We start from the raw sequence: 18,045 nt of genomic DNA, 5'->3' as shown, positions 1-18,045 counted from the left end.
CCATTTACTTTAATGGGCTTTGGATAAGGCCCTGTGAAAACAAAAAATGGAGAGTACAACTTACAACTGAGGGTTCTGTTGTTGTTGGTTCTTTGGATCTTTGATAAAAATATATGCTACACACCCACAGCTTCAGCTCCTTATTTGTTTCTTGTAGGCATCTTGCTAGATACACTCGTGGATAACACTTAGCACAATGGGGCCATGAGCCCAGATTGAGGATTCTAGGAACTACCAAAATGCGAAAGAATCTGTCCAGAAAAAAGATTTGGAGAAAGTAAAGTCTTAAGCAGGGGTGGGCAAACTTTTTGGCCCAAGGGCCACATCTGGAAATAGAAATATATGGCAGGCCATGAATGCTTACAAAATTGGGGATGGGGTGCAGGCTCCGGGGTGGGGCCAGCAAAAAGGAGTTCAGGCTCTGGCTGGGGGTGCAGGCTCTGGGGTGGATCTGGGGATGAGGAGTTTGGGGTCTAGGAGGGTGCTCTGGACTGGGACCAAGGGGTTTGGAGGACAGGAGGGGGATCAGGGCTGGGGCAGGGGGTTGGGATGCGGGAAGGGGTGCAGGCTCCAGCTGGGGGTGTGGGCTCTGGGGTGGGGCTGAGGGGTTTGGGATGCAGGAGGATGCTCCAGGCTGGGATCGAGGGGTTCGGAGGGCAGGAGGGGGATCAGGGCAAGGGGTTGGGATGTGGGGAAAGGCTCAGGGGTGCAGGCTCCGAGGGGCGCTTACCTCAAGAGGCTCCTGGAAGCAGCGGCATGTCCCTTCTCCGGCTCCTACGCGGAGACACGGCCAGGTGGCTCTGCACACTGCCCCATCTGCAGGCACTGCCCTGGCAGCTCCCATTGGTGTGCCGGAGGGGGCCATTGGAGAGTGGCCATTGGAGCACGTAGGAGCCAGAGGGGGGCCATGCTGCTGCTTCTAAGAGCTGCGTGGAGCGGCTCCCGACCCTGCTCCCCAGCAGGAGCTCAAGGGCTGGCTTAAAACGGCTAGTGGGCCACATCCGGCCCGCAGGCCGTAGTTTGCCCACCCCGGTCTTAAGGATCAGCTCAGAAAGGGTGATTCATGCACCCAGGGCAGTGTAGAAGAGATAGACAAGGATGCCATCAAGGCTGAGGCTGGTATTGTTGTGGCAGCAGAAGGGGAACTTGTTAAGAGACAGAAATGGATAATTAATGACTATAAAAATGAATAATCTAAGAAACAATGACAAGGGCAAGGCTGAAGACACTAGCAACAAAGAGGCACCCACATCAGAATAATTTCCAGTAACTATGCCTGCTATGACATTTTTAACAAAACAAAGAAGGAGCAATAATATCTAGTTCTTTCATAGAAGGTCTGCTATATTGTTAACAGGCAGTGGTTCTCTAGGAAGCCAACGAATGTGTTAATGATCAGTGTAGTTCAAGTGTGTGTGTGTATGTGTGTGTGTGAGAGAGAGAGAGATGTAAATCACTTTCCTGAGGTAACTCAGGTTCAGCAAGGAAGGAAAATGCCTGTAATAAGAATCTCTGACCAGCGAGGGTTATTATTAGGTCTGTGGTTAAAGAATTTGCAGAAAATCATCAGACTTCATAAAACTTGACTTTATGATTCATATCTAATAGCTGCTGAAGGAAAATCAGCTGGAATGAAAGAGCTCATAACCCAAAACAATAGACTATCTAACTCTGCTTTCCTTGGCAGAGTATATTGGCCACTCATCAGCCAAAGACTCATAAACAATGATGTATCGACAGGCATCTAGAGGACAGATCTGTTCCACAGAAGCCTATATAATATTTCTCAGGCATCAACAAAATTCAGTTTACCTTAGGTGTAGCTCCAGCTGAGAGAAAAGGAAATGAACAAATGCTCTCCTTGCCAGAATTTCTGCATGGCAGTCGTTGACCACACGCCCTTGATCGTTAATGTATTCTCCATTTATACATTTGGTACCCGATGACAGCACAATAACCTGAGCCTGCCTGGTGTCCAAGCCTGCAGAAAGGAAAACAAAAGAGTTGTAACTTGCCTCAGGGTTAGCGAGACATCGTAATTGTTAAAGTTCTTGCAGCCCCCATTTTGATGTGGCAGCTGAGACAGCCCTAATGGGATGCTGATGAAAATGATTATATGGCTTTTGGAATATGCAGTACCGTCACATCTCAGCGCTATTAGAATAATACAGGCTCTATTTCAGTCTGCACTGCTAATTCCTGGATAAAAGCTTGCCACAAAGTTTACTTGTTAAATCAATAACTACATCATAGAAAAGCACATGCTGTAAGTAGGTAATAAAGATCTCCCACAGTGCTGATAAATGGCCAGGTTTTATGAGCTGCTGAAGACATTTTCTGATGGGAACACACACTCCCTATAATGTTAGCTTTCATCACTAGTGTACTGGAAGTGCTAAATAAAATGCAAGTAACACTTCTGGAGCTTCTCTTCTTTAAAAATCTCAGAGAACAAAGAGATCCTACTTTCTGTCTGGTTTCCTCCCCACCCTCACATGTACCTCTACATCAGTGCTTCCTATATTGAGGCCCACAGGGTTCTGAAATGTAGTCTCTGCTCAGACTTAGATGGAACGTTACTGGTTCGGACCTACAGTCTCCTCTCAATATTAAAGGGAAGGGCAGCTGTGGTTGCTCCTTTTTTATTCAAAATAGCCACAACCTGTAGATCTATGGGGTGAAATCCTGGCCCAATTGAAGTTGATGGCAAAACTCTTGTTGACTTCAATGGAGCCAGATTTCACCCCTAAAATGTTCATTCAGCTGAAAATGAACAACATTTTAGGGGTGAAACCTGACTCCACTGAAGTCAACAGGAGTTTTGTTCTCCAGGACAGGAGTGTTGTTCTTCAGTACAGCCCTGGGAGAACAGTTTAAAAATGCATTGAAATAAAACCCATTTAAGTGATTGCAGAGCACTTTACAGAACATGTCCATTTTTGATTGACAGAGAAAACAAACCAACAAACAAATCTACCCCTAACGAATGCGTTCTGGTCAAATGAGATACCATCAAGGCTTGATCAAGTATCCCAAGAACTTTAATCCATGTTTTACAGCTGTAAACAGTTATTATATACACACACAGGGCACAGCAATCCAAAACGTTAAGATTTAACAGAGTTGGGATTAAGACAGAGAGCCTCGGGTCAGATATATCCATGCTGTGAATGGAAACAGTCTTACCGCAGGCCAAGTGCTTCTGTCTTTGAAACACTTTGCTGGAGAATGCATACTGTTCTGTATGCACATTTGCTTTGTTCTCCTTTTTGTGACCTTCTTTAGGTGTGATAAGCTTTGAGATTCATCTTATATAGTCAGCTACTTAGTTGTATGCTGAAATCTATTGAGCAGTGAAACAAACAAGAAATTGCAATGATTTTCTGGATTAGAAGCATGCTGCTTAGGGACATGTTCTCCCATAAGATCCCTGGGTTGGATATGAGATAAGCAGCAGTAAATTGCAGATAAGATAAAAGGGGAAGGATTGTTCTGTGGTTAAAGCAGAGGACTGGGACTCAGGAGATGACCTGGGTTGTAGTTTTGGCTCTGCCACAGACTTCCTGTGTAAACTTGACTTCTCTGTTACCCAGTTCGTAAAATGGCAAAACTACTTCCCAAGCTCCAAAGGGTGTTGTGAAGCTTAACTCACTGTGGTTTCTAAAGCACTTTGTGATCCTCAGATGGAAGGTGCTATAGGCAGTAACTGCAAAGTGCACATAATTGTGGAAGTTGATTTATCTGTGTTGTGATTATCAATTAATATTATTATTGTAGTTTTGAGCCTAATGACAATGTGTTTGGAAATATAAGAGACAATTTTTTCACAAGCTAAAAGAGAGACACACAAGGGAGATGATGGAAAATGCAGTGAAGAGAAAGAATGAACAAATATTTGTGTTTGTTTTTATTGTTATTATGGAAAAAAAATTATATGGAGATGTGTCTTCCATGCTACAAAAAGGGATATTTGCAGTCTGTGCATTACAACTTCTTTGACCTCAAATCTCCAAATCGGGACTCTAATGTCACAGTTAAGGAAGATAGGAATTGCTGTATTGTTTCAGACCCATGGTCCATCTAGCCCATTGTTCTATCTCTGACTGTATCCAGGCAGTTTCCTTGAAATTCATGTCTGCTCCAAACCACTCTTGTGCCCATGGAGCTCTATCTCTGCTCCCTTTTAGGGCAATGCTATCAGCTGCTTTTCTTGCTTTCTCCTGGCTTTCTGCTTCCTTTCACCTTCTGACACACACAGCTCCACCAATCAATGCCCCAGTCCCTGTGTTTGCAATCCGTCTCAGGGAACCTTTATATTCTTCCTTCTTCTTGCTCAGGCCTTCCCATGCAATCCAGTGCCTTGGGCAGGGGCTTCTGTTCTTTTAGCTACCTTACTCCATAAAGGAGTTCAACTGCTTCTTCCATTTAATCTGAATGAAAGGTGACTGGTGTGTCCATCATCTTCTATGAGGTCTCTGATGAACATAGATCAGAGACACGCTTGCTGGCCACCACCAACACCCTCCCGCATAACAATATCAGGGCCACTATTGATATTAAGGAACCTTTTCCCCCTTGGGTGAATTAGATACTGCTCCCCAGTCTCCACAGATATGGACACACTTATCCACTTGGTGTGGTGATATGCCTTCATAGAGCCACATATATGCCAGTGTGGCTGTCACAAAGTAAACAAATATTAAGTATCACAAGTATCAAGGACATCAAGATGACTGAGGACCCTTCTTAGAGGAGTTGGCTTCCAAGTTCCCACAAAATTGGCCTTGTGCATTGTTAGAGATGTAGTGATCTTCCAACATGTCTTATTCCCAATTAGTGGAAATAGTACCCATGCTCCTCATGTATGTTGCAGCACTAAGACACCCAGAAACACAGATGTACATGAGTTATGCATTAGCACTCTAATAGCCACATGTCAGTGAGGAGCCAAAAGGGTATAGCGCTCTGTGACCAATGTACTGCTGCTGAACACCACGTGTGAGGGAACTCGACATAATGAAAAATACTTCTGACAATATGACAGGTGTCTGATGCATTCAGGAGCATGTATGCAAATGAATCCTTCTCTTGTATGCTTTATTATGTATATGTATAGAATCAGAAAGTCATTCCCTTGATATAACTTTCCATGAACACAAGATGAATTTATTTGCAACCCAGCCCCTCGGTGAAGTCACACTTATATTCTAATGGAGGAAAGACTTGTCACATTGTTATTCTGTGTAGTATTTTCAGCTGCTGAACCTAAATTTTTGGGGCCAATGATTGAGACTGGACAGATCCTTCTGTATAGTTTAACCAATATTTGTTGATTTTGCAGTACAGTTAGCTTGAGCCTTCTACCTCAAATTGTTAGTAAACAATCAACATTAATTATTAATTGTTATTTACCACCTCTGTATTTGTTCTCGTTTAAATAATACTTGGCATTTCTATAGCAACTTCTACCTGATAATCTCAAGGTACTTTCTAAATGTTCATTAATCTAACCTCCAAACATGCAGCAGAACAAAGGGATGTTATTATCCCCATTTTACAGATAGGAAAAGGGAAGCACTGACTGTGGTGGAATCCTCGGCTAGCACAGATCTGGCATCACTGGCTATTTGCCACCACCCCCTGATGGCAGCAGTACAGAGAATGGGCGAGGATTGAAAAGAGGCGGAGCTGATGTGTGGCACAATCTGATGATCCCATACTGGTGTAATAGCTCTTTAGGGTTCCCTTAGAGCAGGCGTTCTCAAACTTCATTGCACCAGGACCCCTTTCGGACAACAACAATGGCTACACGATCCCAGCAGGGGGGACTGAAGCCTGAATCCGCCTGAGCCCCATCACCCTGGGCAGGGGGGCCAAAGCTGAAACCCAAGGGCTTCAGCCCCAGGCAGGGGACCTGTAACCTGAGCCCCATCACCCAGGGCTGAAGCCCTGGGGCTTTGGCTTTGGGCTTTGGCTTCGGCCCTGGGTGGTGGGACTCGGGCTTTGGCCCTGAACCCCAGCAAGTCTAAGCCAGCCCTGGTGACCCTATTAAAATGGAGTCGTGACTCACTTTGGGGTCCCGACCCACAGTTTGATAACTGCTGCCTTAGAGGGTAGTCTCAGGCTCTACTACGCCCCTCCCCCATTAACTCTTATGGATGGTTGTGGAAAACCAACCAAAAGGCATCTCAAATATTTTCATCATGAATCTGTGATATTTATTCAGATGAATGTTCCACAAACATTTTCATTAGCATTATTTCTACAGCTCTGCTTTGTGAGAGATGTACACACAGAGCTCTCTGGACAGGAAGATATAGCTCTTGAAAAGAATCCACATCGTTGCTGACTGGAACCAAGCTAAGAGAACATCCTTCACTGAAAATCAAACATGTACACTTTTGGCTGTTGTACACCTAAACCAGGTCCAGATTAAAGCTGCCAACCATTGCTAACCCTACAGTCAGATCATCTGAAAAATAAGAAGAAACGAACTTCTATATTATGACCTTGACTCCTGACCCATCAACTGTCAGAGTTCTTCAAGCATTTCTTCCCTTCACAGCCTGGCATGAAATAACATTTGAGAAGACATTAGGGCAAAAGTAACTAGTGAGCAATTTATAAGAGGTGCCGACACTCAGGTTTCTATTATTTGCCTAAACGCTCCTAATAGTTTTCAATTTAAAAAGGAAATGGAGCAGGGGAAAGGAAATAGGGGAGCTGTGTCAGCATGTGGGCTGAAAAATGGATTCAACTCTTTTCACAGTTGCAGCTGGGTGAAGGGGGAAAGAATTTGCCAAATGTTTTATTCAAAATATTATATGCAAAAATTAGTGGGTAAATTATTGGACAAATATATTTGCAAATGACTCTCCCAGCTCGAGCACAGGCCCAGCCTAGTAAGGCGAAGAGTGATGCTGGAAACCCGCAACCTCAATGGATGCTGTGGTCAGAACTTCGGAGGCTCAGGCCATGATCCTGGCCCTGATGGTGTCAATGGGAATTTTGCCTTTGACTCTAGTGAGGCCAGGATTCCACCTCTTATGTGGGTACAATGAATTTCTAACCAGAAAGGGCTCCCATCCTTTGCAGTCACTGTGAAAATTCCTGTTGAATCCCTAGGCGTGGGATCGGGCCCAGTTTCCCTGAAAGGCCCAACCCAGACAGAAGGCCAGCCAACCAACCCCAAGCCCAGGGGGGTTGAGTATGACATGACCCCAACTCTTACCCCTGAACAGGAGCCGCTGTCTCCTGCCCTTGGGGTCGTCTCTCTCCTCCTGCTGGGGATTTGTGCAGTGGCAGTTGCATGAGCCAGTGGCTGCGGGTCCTGCTCCTGCCGGCCAGCTCTCCATGATGCACTGCATGTACTGTGGAGTGAGGGGCTCGGCTACTCCTCGACAGGTACGCACACTTCGGACAGTATGCGCATATGCTGATCCACAGGCAGGTGGAGAGACGGCCCCCTGACCCAAGCCTGAGAGGGTCTGCTTGTTTTCCCACCCGACCTGACCTGGACTCAACATTTCTAGTTGGGTCCCGTCAGGTTCAACTCGGGTAGCAGGGCTCTGGGTTCTGACACCAGCTCTTTGGACTTGATACAGCCCGCATTGAAGTCGATGGGAAAACTCCCCCTGATTCCAGTAGAGCTGGATTACGTCCTGATTTGCAGATTCTTTATGTGATGGCTGCTATTTTGGCCAACACAGCAGGGACTGAAAGTGAGGATCTCCAGAGCTACAAACATGAGCTACAATAGGTTGCGCTAAAGGACCAATTCTCTCCAGCTGTGGCTGCAACAGACTCACATGTCAGCAGATCAGGCACAGAAGGGGATCTATAACCGATACTCACCAGTGGGTTATACTTGTATGCTGTACCAGGGTGGCAGGATCAATTGCCTGAATTACTTGGGTTAGTCAGGGGAGTTTTCCTTTTCAATTCTACCTTAAAAAAATTCTTTTCTGGCTGGTTTATGACTAATTTTCTCTGTAAAGCATTTTGCTATTTTGTGTATCAAGTACAGTATAAAAGACTAGGTATTTTTATGTTATATTGTATGCTAAGAGGTCAGGAGTCTATTGACTAATTTATATCTTCTCAAGTGAGACCTTACATTACAAGGATATGAAGGGAATTTCTCCGAAGCAGAGAGTGTGTGTGTTATATCATTGATACATACACTAAATGCAGGCTCTGTTCTTTTAATCTTCCCTCATGCTGTAAATCAATTCCCCCAGCCCCAAAATCATGTCTTTTCCTTCTCTGAATTCTCTCCAATTTATCGATAAATTATATTAATTTGAGGATTTTATTCAACCTGTTCTTATTTTCCCACCTTTCTCCTGTGCTCTGCCCACCAGCTTGGGCCTGCACGGCAGCATTACAAAAGTTTCTCCACCCTTTTCTTCCCACTTTGATAAACAGGTTCCGTGCTGGAAGTATTACTGTGTATGAGAAAATCAGAAACAAGCACCTCAGAGAAAAACACTGAGCGAGGGCATGGGCTTTTTACCAAAGCCTGATATGAATCGATGAAATCTTAGAAGTTATAATAAACCAGGTTGTATCCATGGAGAGAAAAATGGATTTCCCCACAGGATCTTTATTGTGTATACATATGCAAAATATATATACTATAATTGTAATGGGTGAATTTTCTCACACAAAAATACTCCATTAAGTAATACAACTTTCTGCTTATATAGTGCCTTCCATCTGAAGATCTCAGTGGCTTTTATAAAAATAAATTAAGCCCCATAGCACCCCTGTGAGATTGGTGAGGGATATACCAGGGTCTCTTTAACCACCATTGAAATGCAGCTACCTCTTTGAAGTTGAGCTCAGCAATCCTTTAACAGTGTTCTTTATACTGTACAAAAGTTTAGGAAGTGAAGAATAATAATTGTATCCTATTGAAACTGCAGAGGGGGTTTAGAAACCAGAAAATAATTACCTCAGGTGGAATAGGGTAATTACACTGCAGTTAATAAACCTATTCTTAAGTCAAAGGATGTTGGACCTCAGTTTTCTGTGTCCTTCAATAGACAGAGGGCGGCAAGAGGTGGACGTTGGCTTCTTCAACCATGGGATGCTGTACTGGGAAGAAGGTCCTCTAGGAACAAATGGGGTCCACCTGACCAAGAAGGGGGAAAGCATCTTCATGCACCAACTTGCCAACTTAGTGAGGAGGGCTTTAAACTAGGTTCACAGGGGGCAGATGACAAAAACCCACAGGTAAGTATAAAAATAGTGACTTTTATATCGGGTTAGATGTTATGGGGCTGGGGGAGATGTGGAAAATGACAATAGGGTCAAAGGAGCAAAAAGAAGGTAATCGGGGGGGGGGAGAAATATGATCAACATTTTAAATGTCTATACATAAATGCAAGGAGAATTGGAAGTATTAGCACATAAGCTAAATTATGATTTAATTGGCATCACAGAGACTTGGTGGGATAAGTCTCATGACTGGAATAGTGGTATAGAGGTCTATAGCTTGTTCAGAAAGGACAGGAAGGGAAAAAGGGTTGCATTATACATGAAGGATATATACACTTGTTCTGAGATCCAGAAGGAGGTGTGAGGCAGACCTGTTGAGAGTCTCTGTGTAAAGTCTCTGTGTTATGCCATGGTGGGAGGTCTACTACAGACCACCAAATCAGGAAGAGGAGGTGGATGAGGCATTTCTAAAACAAACAACAGAAATATCCAAAACACAGGACCTGGGAGTAATGGGGAACTTTCGAGACCCAGGCATCTGTTGGGAAAGTAATATGTCAAAACACAAAATTTCCAGTAAGTTCTTGGAATGTATTGGTGATAAATTTTTGGAAAGTTGAAAGTAGAAAGTGGAGGAAGTAACCAGGGGGACAGCCATTTTGCACTTGATTCTGACCAACAGGGAGGAATTGGTAGCGAATCTGAAGGTGAAAGGCAATCTGGGTGACAGTGACCATGAAATGTTAGATTTCATGATTCTAAGGAAAGAAAGCAATGAGAGCAGCAGAATAAGGATAATGGATTTCAAAAAATTAGACTTTAACAAACTCAGAGAACTGGCAGTAAGAACTGGTAAGAAAAATCTAAGGGAAAAAGGAGTTCAGGAGAGCTGGCAGTTCCTCAAGGAGATGATATTAAAGGCACAACTGCAAACTATTCCGGTGCAAAGGAAAGATAGGAAGAATAGCAAGAGGTCAATATGGCTCCATCAGGAACTCCTTAATGACTTGAAAATCAAAAAGGAATCCTACAAGAAAAAGGAAACATGGTCAAATTGATAAGGTGGAGTACAAAAGAACAGCACAAGTATGTAGGAACAAAATAAAAAAGGCTAAGGCCCAAAATGAGTTATACTTGGTAAGGGACACAAAAGTCAATAAGAAGAGATTCTTTAAATACATTAGGAGCAAGAGAAAGCCAAAGGAAAGTATGGGTCCTCTACTTAGAGGGGAAGGAGTGCTAATAATTGATAACATCAAAAAAGCTGAGGTGCTTAATGCCTATATTGCTTCAGTTTTCACTAAAAAGGTTAGTGATAACCAGATACTTGGCACAATTAATATTAACAACCAGAGGGAAGGAATGCAAGCCAAAATAGGGAAAGGACAAGTTAAAGAATATTTAGATAAGTTAATGTACTGAAGTTGACAGGGCCTGATGAAATTCATCATAGGGTACTTAAGAAACTAGCTGAAGCAATCTCAGAGCCCTTAGCAATTATCTTTGAGAACTCTTGGAGGACAGAAGACTGGAGAAGAGCAAACATAGTACCTATTTTTGAAAAGAGGAACAAGAAGGACCCAAGGAATTATAGACCAGTCAGCCTAACTTCAGTACCTGGAAAGATACTGGAGAAAATTATTAAACAATCAGTTTATAAGCACCCGGAGGATAATAGGGTTATAAGGAATACTTGGCATGGATTTGTCAAGAACAAATCATGCCAAACTAAACCAACTTCTTTTCCTTCTTTGATAGGGTTACTGACCCAGTGGATGAGGGAGGCAGTAAATGTGATATACCTTAATTTTAGTAAGGTTTTCGACACAGTTCCACATGATATTCTCATAAACAGACTCAGAAAATACGGTCTAGATTAAATTATGATAAAGTGGGTGCACAATAGATTTAAAGACCATACTCAAAGAGTAGTTATGAATGGTTTACTGTCAAATTGGAAGGAATATCTCGTGGGGTCCCGCAGAGTCCAGTATTATTCAATATTTTCATTAAAGACTTGGATAATAGAATAGAGAGGATGCCCATAAAATTTGCAGATGACATAAAGCTGGGAGGGGTTGCAAGCACTTTGGAGGACAGGCTTAAAATTCAAAACCTGGACAAATTGTATAGTTGATCTGAATTCAACAAGATGAAATTCAATAAAGACAAGTGCAAAGTTCTTCACTTAGGAAAGAAAAATCAAATGTACAACTACAAAATGGGCAATAACTTCTCTAGGTGGTAGTACTGCTGAAAAGGATCTGGAGGTTATAATTAGGGGTTTACTTAAATCACAGAGAAATCATACATGTTTCACGGGTTACTCACAGCATAAATAGAAAATTTCGTGGATGTGTTCACACCATGCGACCCTTACTTCTGTGCTGCTGCTGCTGGCAGTGCTGTCTTCAGAGCTGGGCTCCCATCCAGCAGATGTTACTCTCCAGCCACCTAACTCTGAATGCAGAATGGAGAGTGGCGGCTGCTGGTCAGACACCCGTATTTGAAGGCAGCGCCACCGCCAGCAAGGGCGCTGCCTTCAGAGCTGGGTGCCTGGCTAGTAGCCACTGCTGTCTGGCCGCCCCGCGCTGAAGGCAGTGCATAAGTAAGGGTAGCAATACCACAACTCCCCTACAATAGGCTTACCATGCCTTTTTGGGTCAGGAGCCCCAGTCTGAGAAACGCTGTGTAGGATAGGGTAAAAGTACACAAAAGACCAGATTATAGTGAATAATCCCAACTATAAATATAAAATGATGGGGTCTAATTTAGCTGTTACCACTCAAGAAAGAAATCTTAGCATCATTGTGGATAGCTCTCTGAAAACATTCACTCAATGTGCAGTGGCAGTCAAAAAAGCGAACAGAATGTTGGGAATCATTAAGAAAGGGATAGATAATAAGACAGAAAATATCATATTGCCCTCTATATACATCCATGGTACAACCACATCTTGAATACTGCGTAGAGATGTGGTCGTCCCCTCTCAAAAAAAGATATAGTGGAATTGGAAAAGGTTCAGAAAAGGGCAACAAAAATGATTAGGGGTATGGAAAGGCTGCCGTCTGAGGTGAGATTAATAAAACCGGGATTTTTGAGTTTGGAAAAGAGATGATAAGGGGGGATATGAGAGAAGTCTATAAAATCATGACTGGTGTGGAGAAAGTAAATAAGGAAGTGTTATTTACTCCTTCTCATAATACAAGAACTAGGGGCCACCAAATGAAATTAATAGGCAGCATGTTTAAAACAAACAAAAGGAAGTATTTTTTCACACAAAGCACAGTAAACCTGTGGAACTCCTTGCCAGAGGATGTTGTGAAGGCCAAGACTATAACAGGGTTAAAAAAGAATTAGATAAATTCATGGAGGATAGATCCATCAATGGCTATTAGCCAGGATGGGCAGGGATGGTGTCCCTAGCCTCTGTTTGCCAGAAGCAGGGAATGAGCGACAGGGGATGGATCACTTGATGATTACCTGTTCTGTTCATTCCCTCAGGATACTGGGCTAGATAGACCTTTGGTTGACCCAGTATGGCCATTCTTATTTTCTTATGTTATTTCACAGGGGAGTCCAGATTTCATGGTCTGTGACATGTTTTTCATGTCCGCTAATTTGGTAGGGCTCTAGTTATAGTTGACCAGAAACTGAACATGAGTAAACTGTGTGATGCAGCTGCAATAAAGGCTAATATGATTCTGGGAAGTATTAACAGGAGTGTTGGATGTAAGACATGGGAGGTAATTGATCTGCTCTACTTGGCAGTGTCAAGGCCCCAACTGGAGAGCTGTGTCCAATTCTGGGCACCACAATTTCGGAAAGATGTGGACAAACTGGAAAAAGTCTGGAGGAGACCAACAAAAATGATCAAGATTTAGCAAACCTGACCTATGAGGAAAGGTTAAAAAAACTGGGCATTGTTTAGTCTTGAGAAAAAAGACTGAGGTGGAGACCTGATAAGTCTTCCAATATGTTAAGGGCTGTTATAAAGAGGACTGTATCAATTGTTCTCCATATCCACTGAAGGTAGGACAAAAAATAACAGGCTTAATCTGCAGCAAGGGAGATTTAGGTTAGATATTAGGAAAAACTTTTGAATTATAAGATCTGGAAAAGACGTTTAGGGGAGGTTGTAGAGTCCCCATCATTGGAAGCTTTTAAAAACAAGTTGGACAAACACCTGTTAGGAATGATCTAGGTTTACTTGGTTCTGCCACAGTGCAGGGGGCTGGACTTGATGACTTCTCGAGGTCCCTTCCAGCTCTACATTTCTATGATTCCATGACAGTGCAGTACTACCATTAATCCAACATCAATATCTAGGGGATTTAGGACAGTACAGAATGCCACTCCCTGAATTACTAACATAACTTCTTACAGCACCTTGGTGTTCTTTAGAGCTCTCTCACCCAAATACTGACCTGGCTGTCTTCTGTTCAGCTTGGGAGAAGGGATGGTATCTCATTATAAAGGAGAATGTCTGCAGGTTTTATAGTGTGCTGTGCTCTGTATTGTCAATCCCAAGTGTTCAAAAATCATGAGCCAGAATCCAAACATCGTGAGACTGGCTTAAAAATCATGAGATTTTTAAAATAATAATAAATCTGGGATCTTTTTATTTGACCTTCTGGTGTTTGAGCCTCTAGGCTTCATGATTTCCAGCCTTTCCCAGAAACCATCAGGGCTAGAAATTTACTTTAAAAAAAATGAAGGCTGAGATCCTAGGACTTCAGGAACTGGGCCAATGTGTAAAACATCAAATACTATGAGACTTGCGATAAAATCGTGAGAGTTGGCCACACTGCTTCCTTACATATATCTCACAACACACCGTAGTTACAGCAATAGAAATGTTACAGTAAGATGTCAACAGAGTAGGTGGAGACAGTAAACAAGGAGAGATGCAAAGGTTTGGTCAGAGTATGAGCCAGATGTGGGAAACTGATTGACAACTCAAGAGTCTACAGGTAGCATAGTTTATGAGTTATGCTTTAAAAAAATTACTACAAGAAATGTCAGGTATGTCTATACACAGCTGCCAGGGACAACCCCACCAGTAAAAGCAATGAGCCAGGTCCTCGGCTAGTCTAAATCAGCATAGCTCGGATGACTTCAGTCGTGCTATCCTGATTTACGTCTGCTGAAGGTCTGGTGCACTGTTGTCACATATGGGATATCTACATTTGGGGCCCAGAAAACAAAACTTAAAAAGAAAACTCAAAATCACAAGGTGTAATTGGGTGCAACAGTCAACAGATCTTGCAATCAAGGTAGTTGCAGCCTACCAAATCTGCACTATTCGAAATCTGAGTTAGAGCCACTGTATGTATTAGAGAAAGGCAGTGCCTGCTTGTCAGTGATCTGTGTAATATTCAATTGACTAAATTCAGACTGAGGTCAACTGAGTTGCATCTATAATACCAATTCTGAATTGAGCTCACTATCTGGATGCCTAATATTTTGCACCCATAAGAAAGGTTACTGCGTAAGCATGCACTTCACTGCACATTTTAGGACTTACTAGCAAGAAAGAAATCTATCTTCCTTTTCAACATGACACTGTAAAGACCGTATTAGGAACTTGTTCGTCGTGAATTTTAAAAAAAAATCAGATAAATCAGGCTTGATTAATTAAGAAAAAAATCCACCTCTTTTATTAGGTTGGAGACAACTGACACAAACTACTATTCACGAAAAAGCAAAGCCAGGAATAATGATAGTGTAAAGTCAGCCCTCGTGAATAATTCATTGGGTACAATTTCATGTTATTTTAAATGGTGCTGCTTCTCTTGCTGATAAGCAATAATTTTGTGTTCTTTCTTTGCTTTTTTTAACAAATCAATCAAAAGGATTCTCTTTTGTTAAATGTATTTGGAATCATTTCTGAAACAGCTTAATAGAGCTGTGATCACACACTGATTTATTTTTCATTCTCTATCCACTGTAGAAGAGGATGAGGGTTCCATTTCTGTCTTGTTTTTAGGAAATGAAATTTTTTTGAAGCTACTGATGTAGCATCCGACAAATCCTGCATCCCTTTGCATTATGTTGTTCCATAGCAACCATATATTATCAGTCGAATGACCTTCACTTTATAATAAGAGAACATCAAGACAAGAAAGGATAAAAGTGCTGTATGTCCTCCATGGGAAAGCACACCAGGACCCTGATCCTGCAATCTGAACCACATTGGCAAGACGTGTGCCTACTCAGAGTCCCACTGAAGTCATGGAGGCTCTGCACAGACAGAGGGATCTACCCACAGAAAGCAGATTGAAAGGCTGGGGTCTGTCCGTGTATCTCCTATGTAGCAGGTGGGATCTGAACACAAAATGGCAGCTGCTTCTGCAGCAGAGAAGGGGAACTTTTCTCTGTCTATAGAGAAAAACAATCGTAACAGACATAAGCTAGGTAGACCACACTTTGCAAACCCCATACTCTTATTGCATATTAATTGTTTATTTATTATTATTATTATTTTATTTGTATTGTGGTAGCATCTAGGAGCTACAGAGAACAAAAAAAAACCAGCCCCCCAAAGAGCTTACAATCTATGTGTAAGACAAGGGACAATGGGTAGATACAATCAGTCAGATAGGAAAGCATAACTGTCTGCAGCTATCTGGAAGGGGTACACCCAAAGGCTGTGTCTATGCTACCCTTTTTCTCTTTATCCCCACCTTTGCTATCACTATTTCAACTCCACCAGTGGTAGTAACAGTGACACCAGCTGCTGTGGTTCTAATGATCATGTGATCTAATCCTAGTGACCCCATGGGGGGTCTAAGTTAACGCTCCTGAGATTGCTGCCATTGGTGGAGCTGAACCAGTGGCAGCAATGATGGGATGTTTTAGAACTAATCCCTAGTGCAGACAAGGCCAAAGGAGGAACAGGAATGTTAAGAGTGCCTCAAGGAGTTACTGAATGAATCTGAACAAAGGGTGGCTGAACGTCAGGGAAAAAATGGTCAACAATGAGTTCAATGGCATTTTTGGGTGCACAAAGTAATGTAGATGTGGCCCCACAATGGCTAGTGAACATCAGTGATATTTGAAATGCTGTGGTTGCGTAGTGATTTCTTCTCCTGATCTCTTCCTGGTGTGAGTTATCTGAAAGTGAATATTACATCATATTTCTACTGCGGGTGGGAACAGTAGAAATATGGGATCCTCACATGTTCTCCCTGGCTTATTCTCCCTTCTTTCCATGCTCAGGTCATGTGCTCAGGTAACTCCTCCTTTGCTGTGCAGAGCTGGACTTTATCAGCTCGCTGGAGGGAGCCATCTCAAAGACATGCTCAACCCCTGTCAGAGATGGAACAAGGATTCACTCTTCTCTGTCCTGAACTCGGATCCCATCGTGGCAGTAACAACAGCCGGCTTCTCCATGTATGAGAACTGATATTGCTAAGACATGTTGAACAGCCCTTGCTACCAAGACATTTCTTTGTGAAATGAGCTCTTCAAATCCAATTCATTTTAAAGCAAAATCCTTTTATGAACTAAGCCCATTCTGACCTGCTGGCTCAGATCCATGGATGTCTAAAAAAGAACAGACCTTCAGGTACATTTTCTACCTGACTCTATGCATTTCATTTCAGCAAGTGTCATTCTTAACAAGAAGAAGCTAGGTCTAGGGTCATACAGCACTATAAGACAGAGAATTGGCCAGACAGGGATGTTGACAAACTTGAGGTAGATCAGAAAACAGGAACAAAACTGATTAAGAGGCTGTGGAGGAGACTAACTCAGAAGAGGTTAAAATAATTAAATATGTATAGCATTGCTAATTGACAACTAAGGGAATAGGATACACTTCTGCATGTATTTGAAGGGTGCAAACTGAATGGGGGATATTTTTAGGGTGACACAAAGAGTTATAACTAAGAGCAATGGGATCAAATCATGGAAAGTAAATGGCAGGCTGAATAATGGGAGAGAATTATTAACAATGAGCTCTATTACATGGGAATGGTCTCCCAGGGATAGTATTGAGAGCCGCACTGCTAATTGAGTCATTTCAATCTAGACTGGAAAAAGTATTCAGGAATGTACTATAGGAAACAATCTTGCTCTTGCAGGGGAATAGACTGGATGACTTAGCAGTCTTTTCCATTCTAATTTCTATGGTTCATTTCATTCCTCCCTTCTGTGGATGGAAAGGATGAAATCCAAGTGGATTTGCTCCTGGGGAGCATGGAAAGAGACAATACTACCTCTGTAGCACCATTCTCCCTTTTCCTGCCCCTCTATGGTGTTGAAAATCTACAGGGGATCAGGCAGACTAGAGCAGAAATAGGTGGTCTGCACACTTGATCCCCTCACCAAATTCATAGGATTCTTTGCCTAAGTTAATACTGACGGAGTCAATATTACCATAGGCATAGCCTCTCACAGCTTGTACGGCAACTTCCAACTTATCTGTATGTATATATATATTTATTCTTACTATATGTTCCATTCTATGCATCCGATGAAGTAGCCCACGAAAGCTTATGCTCTGATAAATTTGTTAGTCTCTAAGGTGCCACAAGTCCTCCTGTTCTTGTGCCCTCCTACACTTTTGAGACTCTGAACACAATTTTCCTCCTCAGGGATAAAACCATGCAGGGACTTACAGCGAAGTCCCCATTTTACTTTAAAGGTGAAATGAAGCATTTTTCCCTGCCTATACCTGAGTTCAGAAATCTGTGTTTCTCCTACAGAAGGTAGCATCACTGACACCTAAGCAGTAAACAAAGCTACATTGTTACACTTCTTTATGTGTGGTAAGATCATCATCCTTAACTACAGTAGGGAAAACAGAATCCTTAACTC

At 42.5% G+C, this 18,045-nt stretch overlaps 1 protein-coding gene across 2 annotated transcripts in view; it reads right to left on the bottom strand.

Annotated features, from left to right (window-relative positions):
• Positions 1-18,045, bottom strand: part of ADARB2 (adenosine deaminase RNA specific B2 (inactive)) — a 434,991-nt gene that overhangs the window by 57,669 nt on the left and 359,277 nt on the right. For both annotated transcript variants that reach the window (XM_084620362.1, XM_084620363.1), the window contains one exon: positions 1,813-1,981. In XM_084620362.1, the coding sequence (XP_084476488.1) occupies positions 1,813-1,981 (169 nt within the window). The remainder of the gene's footprint in view (positions 1-1,812; positions 1,982-18,045) is intronic.

Source organism: Lepidochelys olivacea, assembly GCF_965140295.1.
Source record: "Lepidochelys olivacea isolate rLepOli2 genome assembly, chromosome: 2".
Classification (NCBI taxonomy): Eukaryota; Metazoa; Chordata; order Testudines; family Cheloniidae; genus Lepidochelys; species Lepidochelys olivacea.
This window is presented reverse-complemented; position numbering and strand designations above follow the sequence as displayed.